The 20,135-nt window shown below is 48.5% G+C and overlaps 2 protein-coding genes across 2 annotated transcripts; both read right to left on the bottom strand.

The window, feature by feature from the left end:
* Nucleotides 1-8,198: 8,198 nt before the first annotated feature.
* On the bottom strand, nt 8,199-14,458 carry LIM2 (lens intrinsic membrane protein 2). The gene is made up of 4 exons (XM_055312007.1): nt 14,284-14,458; nt 9,610-9,759; nt 8,487-8,621; nt 8,199-8,260 (listed from the first exon to the last, which is right to left on the bottom strand). Exons 1-4 carry the CDS (start codon nt 14,456-14,458, stop codon nt 8,199-8,201), a joined length of 522 nt encoding a protein of 173 aa, XP_055167982.1.
* A 1,269-nt stretch (nt 14,459-15,727) lies between these two features.
* CUNH19orf84 (chromosome unknown C19orf84 homolog) lies at nt 15,728-17,161 on the bottom strand. The gene is made up of 2 exons (XM_055310227.1): nt 17,089-17,161; nt 15,728-16,256 (listed from the first exon to the last, which is right to left on the bottom strand). Exons 1-2 carry the CDS (start codon nt 17,121-17,123, stop codon nt 15,728-15,730), a joined length of 564 nt encoding a protein of 187 aa, XP_055166202.1. The 5' UTR covers nt 17,124-17,161.
* Nucleotides 17,162-20,135: the final 2,974 nt, after the last annotated feature.

Here is a 20,135-nt window from a genome sequence, read left to right as displayed (position 1 = left end):
GTTCAGAACTTACCTCTGTTTTAGGTTCTATACCTCCCACCCTTGGAACCCTCAACATCAGAGGAGACTTCTTCCTGGAAGAGGTGTGAGAGAGGCTTGGGGGCCTCAGGGTGGAAGGTGACAGATGAGACCAGGGTGTGAGTTAAATGGGGGGGATGTGGCCAAAGGGGACAGTTAGGGGTTGTGTCATGCTTTCCTGTGGGTTCTGCAACCTTCCATTCTGGAAGAGGGGGCCCCAACTCTAGTGTCTCTGCGGAAGGAGGGGCCTGGAGGCCAGGATGCTTGCAACTGAAGGGATAGAGGGCTGGAGGCCTGGACTTGGGTCCTGAGGAAGAGGCGAGCAAGCAGGTCTCAGACTCCTGGATCCCTGCCTGGAGCTTTTACCCAAGACAAGCAAACAGTGGAGAATCACAATTCTGAAAGTTTGTGGAGAGCATGACATGCCCACATCCTCCTCTGATGAGAGTTCACAGAGCTCTGCTTTGAGCAGGGCCTCCAGTGTGATGGGCTTCATTGCCAGGATCAGGGTGCCTGAGGGACACAGGCAGGCACACAGGACCCTCCCACCCTCCAATCACTAGCTGCCTCTTCCCATACCAGCAATGGGCTCTAAGCAGTGCCTCACCTCACCAATGAGCAGGTATAAGGTAAAGGTGCCATAGCCCAGGTAGAAGGTGCAGGCCATTCCTCATGGCCTAGAAGAGGACCCCTGTTATGAAGATGACCTAAGCCAGCAGTCCCACAACAGCTGGTAAAAGGGAGACCCAAGAGTGACTCAAGTGGCCAGGGCTTCTTCCATCTTCCATCATTGGAGACTCCAGTTTGCAGTCCCCCACCTCTCACCCAGACCCTCACCACTGACGTAACTGGCCACTCCTGAGAACATGTTCACAAGGACAGGCTCTCAGGGGCAAATTCAGGTCAGCAATAACAAGGGCACCAATACAAAATGGCAGTGCATATAACTCTATGAAGAGCAGCAGACAGGCTTCAGGAAGTCTGGGCCATGGGTGTGTGGTGAAGGGAATGTCAGGGCACAGAGGCCTTCTGTGATGTCTACCCCATCTAAGATCCAACCCCATTCTCATTCCCAAATTCAACCCCATCCATAACCCAGCTCTACACACAAACTCAACCCCAACCTGATTCCTAAAGCAAGCCCTATTTACATCATCAAGACCAGCTCTAAAGCCAGTCACATCCCCAACCCTAAATATGACCCACTCCTTAACCCCAGTTCCAACCTCTAATTTAATCCCATCCTCCAACCTAACCTAACCTTCAACTTCTTGGAGAAAGAAACTCTGCCCCAACCCCATCTCCAAGTCTAAGCTTAGCCCTAAACTCAAACCCATCCTCATCCCAAGAGACTTAACCCTATCCACATTCCCATCCCCATGCCAGATCACACTTATAGCCCCACCCCCACTTTCTCATCCCCTACCTCACCCCCCATAATTCCTATCTCGACCCTACTCATTTTTCTCTCCATCCCACCTCCAGGCCCATGCCTGTAACCCTATTTCATCTCCCTTTACTTTTGAGTTTGTTTCTTTAAGTAATTTTTACCCCCAATCTGGGGCTTGAACTCAGGACCCCAAGATTGAGAGTCACGTGGTCTCCCAACTGAGCCAGCCAGGCACCCCTCCTGTTTCATATCTGTAAATCCCACCATCACCACCACAGCATACACATACACAGGAGCACACACATGTACACACGTGGCCATACCGTGCTCCTGCAGGTTCCTTGCACTTATAGGCATCACAGGCTGACTGCAGGCCCATGATCTTGGTGCCCACCAGACCATACACCTCAAACCAGTAGAATCAGACTAAGGCCAGCAGGAGAGCCCGAAGCAACTCAATGTGACATTGAAGATGCACTTGTCCTGCAGAACCTCCATCTTTTTTCTTGACAAGATGTGTGTGTGTTCTGAAGCTCTTCCCCAGACCTCAAGTCCCCAGCTCCCAGCCTCTCCCAGACTCAGGGAATTCCTTCTGAGGCCCCCACCCTGCAGAAGCTCTGCCCAGTCCTCAGGCTCACCTGTACCACCTAGACACCTGGTCTTTATTCTATGGGCTCTGTCTCCAGACCTGAGGTCCCCCAGTGCCAAGGCTCCAGGCTCCACCCTCAGTCCAGTGCACTATTCCATAGCCCTAGCCCAATTATTATCTCCCAGGACATTGTTCACTTGGCTTGATCCAAAGTGTTTTGCCTTCCACCACTTTCCACACGTCCTCAGACCTCAAGAACTCCAAGGCAGAAACAAAGTCTGATGAATTTGCGGGACTCCAGGGGCTCCCCTCATAGGAGGCCTCTGGAAATACTTAATTTTGTTTTGTTTTGTTTTGTTTTGTTTTGTTTTGTTTTGTTTTGTTTTGTTTGATTGAGGAGAGACTGCACACCAGGGCAAGGGGCAGAGGGAGAAGGAGAGGGAGAATCTCAGGCAGGCTCCACGCTCAGAGCAGAGCCCAACGCCAGGCTCAGTCTCACAACCCTGAGATCATGACCTGAGCCAAAATCAAGAGTCAGATGCCCAAACAACTGAGCTACTCAGGTGCCCCTGGAAATAGTGAATTCAATCAGCACTGCTTATAGGCCAGGCCTTGAGGAAACAGCAGCGCCCAAGGCACATGAGGCCCTCACCCTCACTGAACCTATAGAAAAGATGTGAATGCTGCTTATAAACAGTTATTATGGAAGACACTCTCATTTCTACTGAGGCCTACTCCATCAATATTTAAGGCAGTCTATTATGATAATAAAAATGTACTAAATCTGTTAATTTAGTTGTTGTCTAGTAGAATGCAGCTTAATGTATCTCCTCTGACATAAAAAATAACTCATTAGATGGAAACTCTCTGCTAAGAATAGTAAGCTGAGGGGTGCCTGGCTGGCTTAGTGGGTGGAGGATGTGACTCTTGATCTCCAGGTTGTGAGTCACACACAAGGGCACCTTGATGGCTCAGATCATGATCTTGGGGTCCTGGGATCAAACCCCACATCACATTGGGCTCCCTGCTCTGCTGGAGGCCTGTTCCCTCTCCCTCTGCCTGCTGCTCCCCCTGCTTGTGCTCTTTCTCTCTCTGTGTGTGTGTCAAATGAATGAATAAAATCTTTTAAAAAAACAAAACAGGGGGCAGCCTGGGTGGCTCAGCGGTTGAGCATCTGCCTTCAGCTGGGTCGTGATCCTGCAGTCCCGGGATCGAGTCTCCCATCGGACTCTCAGACTCTCTGCATGGAACCTGCTTCTCTCTCTGCATTGTCTCTCTCTCTCTGTGTCCCTCATGAATAAATAAATAAAATCTTTAAAAACAAAACAAAACAAACAGGGGATCCCTGGGTAGCTCAGCGGTTTGGTGCCTGCCTTTGGCCCAGGGCGCGATCCTGGAGTCCCGGGATCGAGTCCCGTGTCAGGCTCCTGGCATGGAGCCTGCTTCTCCCTCCTCCTCTGCCTCTCTCTCTCTCTCTCTCTCTCTCTCTCTCTCTCTCTCTCTCTCTCTCCCTCTCTCTATGTCTATCATAAATAAATAAATAAATAAATAAACAAATAAATAAACAAATAAATATTAAAAAAAAAAGCAGATTTATCCAGATGGGCGACGTTCTCCCAAGCAAGCACTACTCTCTCCTTGTTGTATTTATGGTTACTTTTTTCAGCTTTATCAATTTTACAACAAGCACTCCCTCCTCTCAGTGTCCCTCTCTTAACTTCTCAGAGTTTAAAAAAGTAAAGTAGGTTTTTTATACAGTGTGTCAGGATCTTATGAAATGTCTCACTATAAAATTAATAGTAATAAAAGTGTCTGATACCATATGTAAAACAGGCAATATATGTGTTTTGTATATTATCTTTGGAAAAGTAATGTTTTCTGGTTGTGTAGCCTATAACTCATAAAGGGATTATATGCTCTTCCACCTCTGTTTTACTTTTTTGGTTTATTTTAAATGAAAAAATATAGGGGCACTTGGGTGGGTTGAACATCTGCCTTTGGCTTGGGTCATGATCTTAGGATCTTGGGATCAAGTCCCAAATCAGGCTTCCTGCTCATCAGGGAGTCTGTGTCTCCCTCTCCCTCTGTCCCTACATCCTGCTTGTGCTCTCTCTCACTCTCTCTCTCAAATAAATAAAATCCTTATAAAAATAAATGAAAAAATATATATATTAGGGGATCCCTGGGTGGCTCAGTGGTTTGGCACCTGCCTTCGGCCTGGCATGATCCTGGAGTCCCGGGATCGAGTTCTGCAGGAGGCTCCCTGCATGGAGCCTGCTTCTCTGCCTCTGCCTGTGTCTCTGCCTCTCTCTCTCTCTTTCTCTCTCTGTGTCTCTCGTGAATAAATGAATAAAATCTATTTAAAATATATATATTAAATAAGCAGATTAATTATAAAAATATACATATATACTAAATCTCAATAAATATCATTAGGGTAGAGCTCAACAAATATTTTTCTAAGATGATAAATAGTATCATTAATTGGCCTGAATAAACGTATTTTAAGCAACATTCTTTTTTTTTTTCTTTTAGCAACATTCTTTTGAGTGATAATTATATACCAGGTACTGTCTTATAAGATGATCTAGTGGTGACCAAAACCAGATACAAATCTCCCTTTTGGTAACATTTACATTCCAGCTGGGGATAGACAAACATGGTGTCCACGAAAAACAGCATAACTGTGAAAAGTGCTGTAGCTAAGTAAAAGTAGGGAAGTGGGAGAGGAAGTGTGTTGTGATTTCAGATAAGGTGGCCAGTGGAATCTCAGCAAAAAGTTAACTTTGAGACAAAAAACTGACAGACACTTGGAAAGAGCCATCCAGGAAGAGGTGGCCCAGGCCTGTGCCAACATGGTGGCCAGCAAGGCTCAGAGAAGAGTGGGAAGCCAAGCATTAGCCTTGACAAGAGATTGAGGGAGGAACTTCTAAATCCTTGGCATGTCCTGTCTGTTTAGAGTGTCTCTGATTACCTGGGGTCCTTGGGCCACACTAAATGGTATATACTGTCCATGTGGCATATGGTGGGGACCCTGGGCCATACGGTATCAGGATGACCCCTGGAGTAGCTAAGGTCAGCCACATGATTTCTCCATGCTTACAAAACTGCCTTGGACCCTGGACAGTGACACCCCTGGACACCAAGGCTCAGGTGAACTTCTCCGGGGGGCAGGACTCTGTGTATATTGTCATACATTGTTGGTGGAAGCAGTAAGTAAGCACTATCTGTGTGACTCTGCTGGGAGAAGACGACTGGAAGCCCAGGCCTGGTCTCCTGGACGCCGCCTGCAAGCCTCTTCATTTCGCTGCTTTTCATCTCTAACCTTTGGCTGTGTATGATGATCTGTAACTATAACAGCTTTCCAGTGGTCTCTTCTAGTGAATTATTGAAATTGAAAGTGCTCTTGGTCTAGTCAAAGAGCTAGCAGGGTTTGGAACATGTGGCACCTTGTATGGTCTTGCTAGACTAGCTTTTTTTTTTTTAAGATTCCTTTCATTTATTCATAAAAGACACAGTGAGAGGGAGAGATAGGCAGAGGGAGATGCAGGCTCCCTACAGGGAGCCCGATGTGGGACTTCATCCCAGGACCCTGGGATCACAACCTGAGCCAAAGGCAGATGCTCAACCACTGAGCACTCAGGCACCCCTATAGACTAGCTTTTCATTGGAACAGAGGGGTGACATGACTTGAATCATGCTTTAACAAAAATCCCTCTAAATACTGTGTAGGGAATGGACTGTGGGGGTGGCAGGAGGAGGGTAGAGACACCAGCAGAGCTGGTTAGGAGGATGAGGCCATAAGCCAAGGGAGATAAGATCAGACTGGTAACTGGATGGGCAAGGAATCAAATTCTGGACACATTTTTAAGGCAGAGCCAAAGCTGCTTGCTGATAAATCAGATGTGCTATGTAACAAAGCAGCTGAGGATGTTCCCAACACTCTTGGCTGGAGTAGCTGGATGACAGTGGGGCAGGATAGGGAGATATGGGAGGAGTTAGTGTGGGACGTGGAAGAAACTAGGACACGTGAGATTTGAGATGCCTCTGCTCTTCCAGCGGATATTGGAGATGAGTCTGGAGTTGCAACATCATTATTATTGCTAGAATAAACCTCTATAAATATGATTACTGGAATAAGCCTCGTTGAATATGACTCCTTAAATAGGCCTCAATAAATTATGATTAGAGAAGGCTTCAATTGCCATTATTAGTAGAGGAAGCCTCTATAAATATGGTACTATTGTTATTTGTGGATGCCTCAATAAACATTTCTAGGGAGTAAGCTTCTATTAATATGACAGTTTTAGCGTAGGATGTAATTAATATTATTTTCTTTAAAGATTTTTAAATTTACTTATTTATGAGAGACACAGAGAGAGAGGCAGAGACACAGGCAGAGGGAGAAGCAGCAGGCTCCATGCAGGGAGCCCGACGTGGGACTCAATCCCCAGACTCCAGGATCACACCCTGGGCCGAAGACAGGCGCCAAACCGCTGAGCCACCCAGGGATCCCTGTAATTAATATTCTTATTATTAGAATTAGCTTTGCTAAATGGCCTTATTATTTTATGATAGATATCAGTAAATCTCATGGCAATTGGGTGCAGCTTATTGAATGAAGTAATGAAGAGAAGATCAAGGTCATGATGAATGGTGTGCGAAGAGGCAGGAGGATGTGCAGATCAGAGATCTGGTGCTTCTAGATGGGGGGGGGGGGGAGGCATCCAGGAGGGGAGGGCCTGTTAGGAATGCTGCCTGAAGATGCTGCGAGTGGACAGTGAGATCTTTTCTTTTATTGTATTATCCCACTGATATGATTCATAATAAGAAATATATATTTGGTCTTTGTACTATTCCTGGCACAAAGCTGTGGAATTTCATGGGTGATAAGGGCTTTGAAGGTCTATTTGTTACATTAATGAGGCGACTGGGGGAAGTGGGTTGCACTCCAGGGTAAGGGCAGGTGACAGGGGAACCAACCAGGTGACTAGAGGGAGTCCAGCCCCCAACCTGGAGAGGGAGGGGCTGGAGACTCAGTAACCACCTGTGGCCAATGATGTACTCAAGTATGCCTGTATAATGAAGCCACCATAAAAACCCACTAGGACTGGGTTCAGAGAGCTTCCAGGTTGGTGAATGCATGCATAATGGGGAGAGTGGCCCCCTGGAGAGTGCATGGAAGCCCCTGGCCTTTTCCCCACACCTGGCCCTGCACTTTCCTTCCATCTGGCTGTTCCTGACTTAGATCCTTTTATAGTAAACTGGTGATCTAGTAAGTAGAAGCTTTCTCTAAGTACTGTGAGCCACTCTAGCAAAGTAATCAAACCCAAAGAGTGAGTCATGGAAATCTCCAACTACTGCTGGTTGACCTTCAGAAGCCCAAGTGATAAGCTGCACTTCTCATGATATTTGAGGTAGGGGGTGGGGCAGTCTTAAGGACCCAGTCCTTCCTCTGTGGTATCTGACACTACCTCCACTTGGGTAGTGTCAGAACGGAGTTGCTTGGTGATGTAGGATAAAAAAAAAAAACACATCAGGGGCACCTGGGTGGCTCAGTGGTTGAGCATCTGCCTTTGGCTCAGGTTGTGATCCCAGGGTCCTCCCTGGCAGGGAGCCTGCTTCTCCCTCTGCCTATGTCTCTGCCTCTCTCTGTCTGCTTTTTATGAATAAATAAATAAAAATCTTAAAAAAAAACCACACACACACATTAGAATAGGTGTCAGAATTGTACCTATACATCTGTTTCCTAGAAGTCATAGTTAACCCCTGGTGGGGACTGTGTGATTCATGTCTGTCCCCATCCCTATAGAGACTGAGCAGGTTCACCTGCAGTAATCCAACCACTCCCACCCCATCCACCTCTCACACGTGTTTCTCAGCACCCCAGCCCCTCAGGGACCACACCTTAGTAGTTTCACATCAGTTTTATTAGACTCTCAAAAAGTCGCTCTAATGGAGATCCCATTTCTCTAACACTCCCCCTTTGTGGGCTGGGCCTTGGGTCTTCTCAGCTGCTTCCCACCAGGCCCCATTCTTCCTCCTTCCCCCTTGGGACACAGGAGTCAGAGGTCCCCACCCGGAGTCCAGGACTGAACCCCCTCATGCCCACAGGAACCAGGACTTCAGGCCTCTAGACCCTCCCCCTCCTTTTCAGTGGCCCCATTCTAACTTCCAGATGAAGTTGGGAGTACACTGGGCTCAGCGGGGAGCAGACAGGCGCCGACATTCATGCATCCGGTAAGCACACATGTAGAAAATCCCTGCGTGAGAAGAGATCCCAGTTGACCTCCCAAGTCCTCCTAACCTGGGCTCTTAACCCAAGACCCCAGCACAGCACTCCCTTCTTCCTTGGGTTTTGGCAGAACCTGGAGTCTGTCTTCTGGCTCACTGCTAGGGGACTTGTAGGGGACACCCCATCATCTTGCCCTCTGGAGTGCCGCCCACTCTGCCAGGGACACTGACTTTCCCACCCCCAAGCCCTCGTACCTGCGAAGAAGGTCATGAGCAAGGCCACCCAGCCCAGGATGTAAGACCAGGAAAAGCGCCAGTCCCCAAAGCGGCGACCAAGGAAGCTGACAGTGACTCCAGTGTAAATGGCCAAGGCCAACAGGACAAAAAAGGCTGGGGAGAGAGGGTAGGGGGTAATGGGTGGGAAAGGGGGCAGGAATGGGTTTTGGAGATGGGATGGGAATGAGATGGAGGAAGGGGGAGGCCCAGGTAGGGGAGGGAAGGTGTAAAGGGTGAGGAGGCTTGGGGAGTAGGGTTGGATGAGGATGGGTCAGGCCAGTGCTGTGTAATAGAATTTGACTGGGCTGGTTTTGGTCTCTGGTTCCTGGGAGGGAGACACTAAATCCTTGGAATTTCCTGAGTAATACGAGTGTTTTTGTTATTATTGGATTTATGTGGAGCTGAGATGACACAGGGTAGGAACTGGTCACCAGAAAGACCAGCCACAGAAACAGAACAGACAGTAGGGGCTTTGAGCCACTAGCTATCAGATCACCCTCTGCAGAAAGAACCTGGAGATTAAATTCGCTCACACAATCAATGACTGAGTTGTGCTTTGGCAATGAAACCCCAGCAGGAACTCTGGATATCCAAGTGTGCAGGAGCTTTCTGGCTGCTAACACAGCAGTGTGTTGGGAGGGGAGTGTGCCCTGACCCCAAAGGGGGAGGGTGCAGAAGCTCTGTCTTCAGGACCCTCTCCAGCTTCATGCTAGACATCTCTTTATTTAGCCAGTGCTGAGATGTTCGTTGTTAAGTGTAGTGCCTTCCTGAGTTCTGTGACTTCTAGCGAATTTTTTAATCTGCCTGGGTTCTGGGAACCCCCGAATCTATAGCCAGTTGGCCAAAAGTGCAGATGGCCTGTGGCCCCCTCTTGCCACCCAAGTAGGCACAGCCTTGTTAGGGGTCATGCCCTTAATCCTGTGGGGTATGGCATCAACTCTGGGTGGTTGGTGCCAGAAACTCTCTGGTTGTTGGTATCAATCAAGGTTGGGGTCATGGAGCTGAGAATGAGAAGAAACCCCCCAGAAAGAAGTGCTTGGGATGGAAATGGGCAGGGAAGTTGGGGGTGGGGGTGGGGATGGGGGAGGGTGGGTCCACTCACTGGAAGCGAAAAACATGATGCCTGCGGAGAAGGGCCGGGAGAGGCGGGTGAAGGTGGGCTGCTGAGCGAAGGCGAGGATGCCCATGATGATGCCCGAGGTGGCGCACAGGGAGGACAGGATCATGAAGGCCCGGGTGGCATTCCAATAAGCTGTGGTAGCACCGAACAGTCACTCCCAGGCTCCCAAGCCACTCCTGCCCTCAGTGGCGAACACTGCTACCTCTGAGGGCTGGAATGTCTTGCCTCTCTCCATATCCTGACCCAGCTTCTCCCTCGCCTCTCTGCAAACCAACACTCTCTGCACCTGGCAAACTCCTATTCATCTTCCACAGTCCAGCTCCCAAATCCCCTCTGGGAAGCACCCTTTCACCCATCAGGCATGGTCTTTCCCTCCTGCTCTGGATTGTGGCTCTTGGCTTGTTTTCCCTTCTAGCCTGATTGCTCCCTAAGGCCAGGAGTCTACATGGAGAACACCCCCAGCTCAAGTTAGGTTTGCTAATGGGTGTGGAGAAATGTTTGTTGGATGAATGAATGAATGAATGAATGAATAATGAATGAGTGTTGATTCCCTGCTATCCTCCTGCTATTTACTTCCTATACTCTCTCGATCACCGTCTTTTTAAAAAATATTTTATTCGTTTATTCATGAGATACACAGAGAGAGGCAGAGACACAGGCAGAGAGAGAAGAAGGCTCCCTGCAGAGAGCCTGATGTGAGACTCTATTCCTGGACCTGGGATCAAGACCTGAGCCAAAAGCAGACACTCAACCACTGAGCCACCCAGGTGTGCCCCATCACTGTCTTTCATTTCCTTGATACCACTTGCCCATACCTGAAAATGGCCTATTTATTTATTTTTAACTTTATATCTGTCTTTCCCTGATTTCTTAGTTCTGCAAGGACAAAGGTCTTGCTTCCTCATTCATTGCTTCATCCCTAGCACAGAGCACCTGGCACATAGTGGGTGCTCAGGGCAAATGCTGAATGAATGAATGTGGAGACATGAGAATCATTCTTCTGTGCTTAGCTCTGGGTTTGCCCTATAGGACATGCCCTGAGAATAATAGTTATGATCTCATCTTCTGTTTAGCACCTGCTAAATATGTGCCAGGCATGCATTCTGTGAATGGGCCTATTTGTTCCTTCTGAGAGCCCTTATGCTATACGTACTATTTTTGACCTCATTTTTTTCAGGTGAAAAACTAAGGCTCAGAGAGGTAAAGTGACTCACCCAGGGTCTCATAATTGGCAGTAGGACAGGCATTGAAAGTCAAGCACCAAAGCTCTTATTGTTAACTGCTTGCCTAGTCTGTCTCTCAGAACACCCAGGACAATTCTGCAGCTGGGACAGAGCCTGGGTCCTGCCACTTGAAAAGTAAAAAGTCTGAGGGCACCTGGGTGGTTCAAGGGTTGAGTGTCTGCCTTTGGCTCAGGTCGTGATCCTGGGGCCCTGGGGTCCTGGGATCAACTTCCGCATCAGGCTTCCCACAGGGAGCCTGATTCTCCCTCGGCCTATGTCTCTGCCTCTCTGTGTCTCTCATGAATAAATAAATAAAATCTTTAAAAAATAGTAAAATAGATAAAAAGTCTGGATCTTTGCAAAATGCGCTTTTGTTTTGTGCAAATGTCAGTGAGAAAAATTGCTGGCTGTTTCTCTATGGCTGTTGTTACGGAGTTGAACTGTGTCTCTCTCCCAACCCCCAAATTCAGACGTTGAAGCTCTAATACCCAGAATAGGACGTTATTTGGAAATAGGGTCATTGTGAATGTGATTAGTTAAGATAAGGTTCTACTGGAGTAGGTGTATTCCTAATCCAAAATGACCAGTATCCCCACAAAATGGGGAAATTTGGAAAAAGACAGACATACAGCATGGGGTGGGGTGGCAGGTACAGGGATGGGGCACCATGTGAAGATAGAGATGGAGATCAGGATGATGCACTGACATGCCAAGGAATGCCAAAGACTGCCAGCCAACTACCAGACACTGGGCGAGAGACAAGCAACAGACTCTCCCAGGCAGCCTCAAAAGGAACCAACTCTGCTGACACCTTAGTTTTGGACTTCCAGCCTCCAGAGCTGGGAGACAGTACATTTCTGTGGTTTGAGCCTCAGTCTGTGGTCCTTTGTAATGGCAGCCCCAGGAAACTACAGATGCCTCTGGGTATTTAAAAGTCTGGAGGAGGGGCATCTGGGCAGCTAGGTCCATTAAGCCTCTGCCTTCAGCTTAGGTCCTGATCCTGGGGTCTTGGGATCAAGCCCCACACTGGGCTCCCTGCTGAGTGGGGAGTCTACTTCTCTCTCTCCCTCTGCTCCTCCCCGCCCCCCTTGTGCTTGCTCTCTCTCTCAAATAAATAAATAAAATCTTTAAAAAATAAAAATAGGGGTACCTGGGTGGCTCAGTGTTTGAGCTTCTGCCTTTGGCTCAGGTTGTGATCCCGGGGTGCTGGGATCGAGTCCTGCATCAGGCTCCCTACAGGGAGCCTGCTTCTCCCTCTGCCTATATCTCTGCCTCTCCCTGTCTCTCATGAATAAACAAATAAAATCTTTAAAAATAAACAAATAAAAATAAATATAAATAAATAAATAAATAAATAAATAAATAAATAAATGCAAACCTGGAGGGCTTACCAGGTACATTTTAGTCTATGCCCTTCCCATGGTGTGCTAAGGTGGGACTGGAAAGAGCAAATGTCTCTGAGGCCTGCCTAAAGCTGCAAATAAGTCCAGTGGGCTACGGTGGGGTGTTGCTGTGAATTGGGCATGAACATCACATCACCAGTTACCCACTACGGCCCTCTGCTCCATCTTGAGAGAAAATTCTCCTGTTTAAATCGCAATGTGCTTCCCTGAGGGGCCCCTGACAGATATACCACAGTTAAAGGTTGCAAAACTGGATTTTTCTAAGTGAGCTGCAAGCCCAGATTTTATACATAAAAATTTTTATACAAAATTTTAAATTCTGGCAGAGACTTAAGAAACTTTAAAAACTCTATACACCCACATCTGCAGCTGGGTTCGGCCACTGCAAGTTCACATCTCCTGCTTTGATTCTCATGAGCTCCTGAGAGTTGATGTGCAAAGTGAGCCAACTGCTTGGACAGATATTCAGCAATCCATCATGGTAAGGTGTGTCCCTGAGGATCTTGGGTTTGAGGTCAAATGCACTTGCAAAGCTCCATCATGCCTCCCTCTCCCCATCCCCAGCAGAGTTAAGACAGGGAATATGGGTGTCCCCCAGGGTGTTCCCAGACTGAAGTGGGAGAAATGGTAGGTAGAGGCATGAATGAGACCTCCAGAAATGAAAGGGAAACATGAAGTCAGGAGGCCAACTGAGCTCGGAAGCTGGAGGCTGGGGCAAATCTTTCCACTGCTTGCTGCCCTGGTTTACCCCTTCTGAAAATGGGCATCTTGCTGCCTCTCCCAGGCAGGTTCAATGAGATGGGATGCCTGAAATCTGGCCCATCACAGGGCTCAGGGGGGTTGGCTCTTCCTCTCAAAAACTCCCTGGAGAGAATGTCTGGCTTTTTTTTTTTTTTAAGATTTTATTTATTTATTTATTTATTTATTTATTTATTTATTTATTTATTTATTTGTGAAAGACATAGAGAGAGAGGCAGAGACACAGGCAGAGTGAGAAGCAGGTTGCATGCTGGGAGCCCGCCCGATGCCAACTTGATCCCAGGACTCCAGTATCACACCCTGGGCCGAAGGCAGGCGCTAAACTGCTGAGCCACCCACGGATCCCCAATGTCTGGCTTTTTGAGGGCAAGTCTCATATTTTATTCCCAGAAACAGTGGTACTACCTTCAGTGTTGTTGAGAGACTAAAGGGCATTAATTCATGTCAAGCACTTAGAATAGTGAATAGGACACAATAATATTCGATAAATGCCAGTCATCATTATTATTATTACTATTATTATTACTACTGTTTAGTAAATATAAAATATGTAACCTTATATATTATTAATATATTAATATATAATGCACATTATATATTATATAATATAACATACAATGAATGTATCTCTCCATATATATGTATAAATACACATAGGTATATGTATATACATATGGAGAGAGATACATAGATATATATTATATAATATACTATATAATATGTATTATCTTTTATATAAAATATATATTATTATAATGTAGCTTGCAAGAACTCTATGCTGGGAGAGCTATTTTTCCCCATTTTTACAGCATATATTGTAACATGCACATATATACATACACATGTACATATAGACAGATAGATTACATAGCCTGGCACACAGTATGTATTAAATACTACCATCCAGTCTTTAGCAAATTTAGGATCCATATTTCTTCTGTAACCCAGTTTCCAACCTAGTTCTTGATACATAGTAGATATTTAGAAAATGCTAGTCTGACAACCCTAACCCCGCCTGCCCTACCTGACTTCATGCCAGGAAATGTCACGTCTCTACTTAACCTCTAGGACATTTCATAATTGTACTAGAAAAAAATCCTGATATCCCAGTTCTGCTGAGTGATCTTTGGTTGGTGCCTTTCCCTCTCCGAGGCACAGAGTTCTCCACCTGCAAAACAGGTGGAGAGGCTGTGTCCTGGGTGAGTGGGTGGGTGGGTGGGGGGCTCTGGCTCTATCCCCAGAGGGCCTCTAACCCCGCCCCAGAGCCTTACCGATACTCTCTGTCTGCAGGTAGCACTTGTTGCCCAGGCAGTAACGCCACAGGCCCTGGTGGGCAAAGGACCCTGACAGCCGGTACTGCATCCAGTGATCTGTTGCTGTGGCCACCACCAGGAGGATGGTTCCCACCCAGGCACAGAAGAGGCCGCCACCCATGAAGCTGTACATGGTGATCTGTGAAGAAGGGGAGAGATGGGGTCACGAGCTGGACTCCTGGGTCCTGGCAGAGGAAGGGACTGGAGCCTGGGCCCCTGGATCCTGGGAGGGGGTGGCTGGAGGCCTGGGCTTCCGGGTCCTGGGTGAGGAGGGGGCTAGGGGCTGGGACCCCAGCAGGCCCCTGGGAGAGGAAGGAGCTAGAGGATGGCCCCCTGGGTCTTGGTGGAGGAGGGGGCCTGTAGGTCCAATGCCTGGTCCCTACCTGAATGGCAGAGCCTGTCACAAGCCCTCTGTCTGCCTCGGCCCTTCTGTGCAGACTGAGCCGAGCCAGGTCACTGGCCTCTCTGCTCCCTGGGTCCCCCAAATCCCTTAAGCCTCCCCACACAATGACCCCATGGCCCAGCAGCTTCCAGCAGGCAGAAGTGCAGTGGTGGCAGAGGCCCCAAATGGAATTCGCTGAAACAGGGATCCAAGCACTCCCTCCCTGCAGTCCCTGGCTCCACTGACCTCTCTCTGTGACCCTCCCAGCAACCCTCCCACCCTTTCACAGGCCTTGCTCACAGCACCCACTGGGTTAGCCTGAGCTGTGTAAGCACACACACAGAGACACAAGACATAGGGCCAGTCATCCATTTATTGTTCAACCAGGGCTCCCCATCCCCAGGGGCAGGAAAGGGAGTGGGGGGTGGCAGGTGTCTGGGTACGCTGGGCCAATGGGGTTCTTTGCAGGTGGGTCACAGGGCATGTCACATTTGGGGCTGGGACTGGAATAAGAATGGGACAGGGTTGGCTGGGGTCACAGATGGGCTAGGTTTGGGGTCAAGTTTAGGAGGCAGTTAAGGATGAGGGAGGATTGGGTTGGCCTGAAGTAGGTAGAGAATGAGAGTGCAGAGCTGGGCCTGAGGGGAGAGGTAGGAATAGAAATGGGAATGAGTGGGTTTAGGGGTATGATATTGAGAGTGGGGGTTGGGCAGGTGGGGATGGGGTTAGGGTCATCACTGTAGTTGGGGATGGTGTTGGGAATGGGAAGAGGTATGGCTTTGGGCATGGGCATGAGGCTCAGGGTTTTTTCTGGCGTGGAATCCTAAGTCAGCTCCAGTTCTCATGGGGTGGCTCGCAGGACCCACTTCTGAAGCTGTGGTTTTGGGAGAAGAAACATGGGAACAGGATGTTTCCTGGAGTATCTCTGCCTCAGCTGAGGTCACCCTGGGCACCAGGAAAACCCTCCTGGTGACCCTGGGTGGGCCCACTCAGGAGTTTGGGGAGCTGGACCTTCAGGTCCTAGTACTCTGCCTCCCAGTCTTCTGCTACAGCAGGCGGCATGTCCTGGGATGACTCCTGATCTCTGTCTTCCTTCTTCTCATCGTGTCTGGGCAGTATTGGTGGTGATGCTGGGATCACTGGAGGAGTCTTGGGGCCAGCCCCAGACCTCCCCAGCCAGCCCCTCTCTGGATTCTCAGCCCTGCCAGGTCGCCATTGCTGTGGGCCCTGGCCCCGGCCTAGCCTGCGCTGGACGCCCCAGCCCCTGCGTCCCCTGGATGGCCTGATGGCGGTGCCTGGCTGGGGGCAGCATGCTTGGGTGGTGCAGGGGCAGGAGGGCAAGGACTGTTGAAGGTTGTAGGCCCCCAGCAGAGCACTGTGCAGGAGGTAAGAGAGGGCGTCCAGGCGGATGGGGATGGTGACAGAAGCCAGGCTTTCAGGGAGCCCCAAGTGGGCTGGATCTGGGGTGCCCAGGGGAAAAGGTGGCAAGGCTGGAAAAGGTGCAGGTGGCCAAAATTCCGTCCCAGGGGAAGACAAGGGCGGCCTGTTCCTGGAATGACAAGACGACAGGTCCACAGGGCTCGCCAACTCTTTCTATCCTTCCTACTATAGTCCAGCACTTTTCCTGGGAGTCCTGCATCCACCTCTGACGTCCCTGCCGGTTCAATCTCTCTCTCATTCTTTCTTCCCATTTCTCTACAGAGGGACAGCCAGCTCTGGCAGAACTTTAGCACCAGAGAGAACAAAGTTCCAGGGTGCCTGGGTGGCTCAGTGGTTGAGCATCTGCCTTTGGCTCAGGGCATGATCCCAGGGTCCTGGGATTGAGTCCCGCAACGGACTCCCTCTGCCTATGTCTCTGCCTCTCTCTCTGGATCTCTTATGAATAAATAAGTTATATATATATATATATATATATATATATATATATATATATATATATATATATAAAAACACAGTTCCAGCTCCAGGGCCACTTCCCTCAGGGTATGTTTCTGGGCCCCTCACTTCTCTGTGGTGAACCTTAATTTTTCCCACCAAAAGATGGCTTTTGGGAGTGTCAAAGGCGCATACGAAAGGCCCAGGTCTGACAATTATTATGCTGTCTCCAGCTCTACCGCTGTTTCTGGGATCTTTGATTCTCCTGGTTCCCTCTTGAAATGTCTCCCTGCTCCGCGAGTATCTGTTCCTAACTGAATCCCTGTTTGTATCTCGCTCAGCTCTAGCAACAAAATCGCTAAGATTGTTTCTAACTGATGATACTTGACTTTTTTTTCCCCTCTCTGATACTCTCTTTGGGTCTGTCCACTCTGTCTCTGATTTTCTCCGTCCCCTCCCCTCTCTGGTCTTTTTCCTCCCCGTGGAGAAGGTCTTGTGTCTCTCACCCTTCGGGCTCAGTCCCCTCCTCCTGCTGTTCCATCTTTACAGGAGTCTCTCAAGTCTCTTCTAGAACCTTCCCTTTGAGTTCTCCCAGGTCCAGGGAGGTGCGGAGGGGTCGGGAAGGAAGTAGGTGGGACTTTGTCCAGAGGGGGGCGTGGCCTGTCGGCGCGCGGAGCCGCGGAAAAGTACGCTGGGATCTTACGCTGAGATCTCGAGATCTAATTCCTCAAATCCCCCCATCCCCCCCAGCTTCCCACCCCCCATCTCAGGCCACAGTTCACACGTCCCCAAGACCCAGGAGTATGGCCACTGAGCTTCTCCCTGCTCAGACCCAACAGCCCTGGTCCCAGCCTCTTCCTCCCTCAGACCCAGGAGTCCAGGCCCCAGCCCCTCCTCCCTCTGACCAGAAGTCCAGGCCCCCAACCCCCTCCTCCCTCAGACCCAGGAGTCCAGGCCCCAGCTCCTCCTCCCTCAGACCCAGCAGGTGGAGCCCTCAGTCTCCTCTTCTCTCTCGGTCTATATTTATAGCCATTTCTTCAGGGGGCCTGCTGGTGTTCCTTAGGACTAAAGGGATATTTAGATAGGGAAATCGGAACATCTGTATACTCCTGGAGCAGCAGGAAAAGTAGATGAGCTGGAGTTAAGGCAGACACTTAAAGGACTCAGCCACCCAGGCACACCTCTGTTGGAATACCTTTATACTTATGGAAAAAGTTACAAAGATAATACAGAGTTCCCATACAATCCTCACCCAGCTCCTCTAATGTTATCCTCTTACATTGTTATAGAACCTTTGTTGGACTAAGAAACTAGCACGACTATTTACCAAACTCCAGACTTTATTTGGAATTTACCAGTTTTCACATTAAAGTCCTTTCTTTTCTGTTTCAGAATCTGTTGCTGGATACCATTTATCGCCACACCTCCCTAGTCTCCTCTCAGTCTTTCCTGGCTTTTCACAACCTTATCAATTTTGAGGAATACTAGTTACATTATAAAATAGGAGTCTATTTTCATTAGTAATTCTTTCTTTCTTTTTTTTTTTAGAATTCTAATAAATTCACTTCGCAGGTGATCAAACTGTGCCTTAGAAGAGTCTAAAAAAGTTGCTTGAGGTCACAGAGCTAGGCTTTTTTTTTTAATTTATGATAGTCACAGAGAGAGAGAGAGAGGCAGAGGGAGAAGCAGGCTCCATGCACCAGGAGCCTGACATGGGATTTGATCCCAGGTCTCCAGAATCACGCCCTGGGCCAAAGGCAGGCGCCAAACCACTGCGCCACCCAGGGATCCCCGAATCTGCATTCCTAATGGAGACACAAGTAGTAGCCAGATTTTGTAGGACCTGATAGGCTGCAGTGAAGACTTTGGGGTTTTGGGGGGGTTGTGCCTATGTTTTTAAATTTTAGAACACTCAGATGACTTCGAACATTTGTAAGCTGAGATATGACGTAATTTGATTAATGTTTTAAGAAAAGCACTGTGAGAGCACCTGGGTGGCTCAGTGGTTGAGCGTCAGCCTTTGGCTCAGGTCATGATTCCGGGGTACTGGGATCGAGTTCCACACCTGGCTCCCTCTGCCTATGTCCCTGCCTGTCTCTCTGTCTCTCTCTCTCTTTTTTAAAAGACTTATTTATTTATTTATTTATTTATTTATTTATTTTTTTATTCATGAGAGACACAGAGAGTGAGAGAGGCAGAGACATAGGCAGAGGGAGAAGCAGGCTCCTTGCAGGAGCCCCATGTGGGACTCGATTCCAGATCCCGGGATCATGATCTGAGCTGAAGGCAGTTGTCCAAGTGCTGAGCCGCCCAGGAGTCCCTGTGTCTCTCATGAATAAATAAATAAAATCTTTAAAAAAGAAAAGGGCAGCCCCGGTGGCGCAGTGGTTTAGCGCGCCTGCAGCCCAGGGCGTGATCCTGGAGACCCGGGATAGAGTCCCACGTCAGTCTCCCTGCATGGAGCCTGCTTCTCCCTCTGCCTGTGTCTCTGCCTCTCTCTTTCTGTGCGTTTCTATGAATAAATAAAATAAAAAATATTAAAAAAAATAAAAAAGAAAAGAAAAGCACCGTGTCAGTGGTTTGGAAAACAGGCCCTGGTGGAAGAGCAGTGCTAGAGTGGTCGCAGGAAGTCCAGGGAGGATATTGCTATTCTCCAGGCCAGGGGTGGTGGTGGTGACTCCCAAGGAGAGTGGGGGTAGTGGGGATGGGAAGATGTGAGTGGATTTAGGATGTGTTTTGAAAGAAGAACCATCAGAATTTGCTGCAGGGCTCCCGGGGGTGACTAATGAGGATCAAAGATAATGCAAAGTTTTCAGCCAGAGCAGTGTCTCAGAATATGATTTTTTTTTTTTAACAGAAGTCCACAACATCCCATTTTAAGGATGGGAAAGCCCAGATACCACCTTTCACTTTTTGACTTCCTTGGAATCCAGGCCCTGTGCAGGATGATGCTGGTGACTCAGAGATGTCACCTGTCCTCAAAGGGCTTTGTGAAGGGTGGGGGACAGACAGAGAGGGACGGTAACATTCCAGGGTGATCAGAGCCTGGAAACAGGTAAAGGACAATGAGAGCCCCAAATGGGTGGATTGATGTCCGGTGAAGGGGGGGCGGGCAGGAAAACCTTGTTGCTGCAGGCAAGGGGTGGTTCTCTGGCGGTTTTGTTTTTTGGTTTTAGGGGAGGTAGACTTTGGACTAGCTCTAGACTGAGTGGATATTTGATGTAGAAGAAATGGTGTGAGCAAAGGCCAGGTGGCTGGAACCAAAATATTTTTACCATGAAGCGAGGGCTTTCCTTTCCTGGCCAGTGTGATTAGGATTCAGGTCTCATCCATCCCTTATGTTGTATCTCAAAGAGGCAGGGCAAGACTATTTTGTGGAAATGGGGCTCGGAAATGACGGTTTGAATCTACGCCCCTACTTAGAAATGCGTAATCTAAAGCAAGCTGCTTAAGCTTTTTGGGTTCCCATTTCTTCGTGACTTGGCGCTTCCTGCTCCATTCCAGCATAACGGACTCTATTTGCTCTGTTACTGTTTCCCCTTTTTGTTTTTTT

The sequence above is a fragment of the Nyctereutes procyonoides genome, unplaced genomic scaffold (assembly GCF_905146905.1).
Source record: "Nyctereutes procyonoides isolate TBG_1078 unplaced genomic scaffold, NYPRO_anot_genome, whole genome shotgun sequence".
Taxonomy (NCBI): domain Eukaryota; kingdom Metazoa; phylum Chordata; class Mammalia; order Carnivora; family Canidae; genus Nyctereutes; species Nyctereutes procyonoides.
This window is presented reverse-complemented; position numbering and strand designations above follow the sequence as displayed.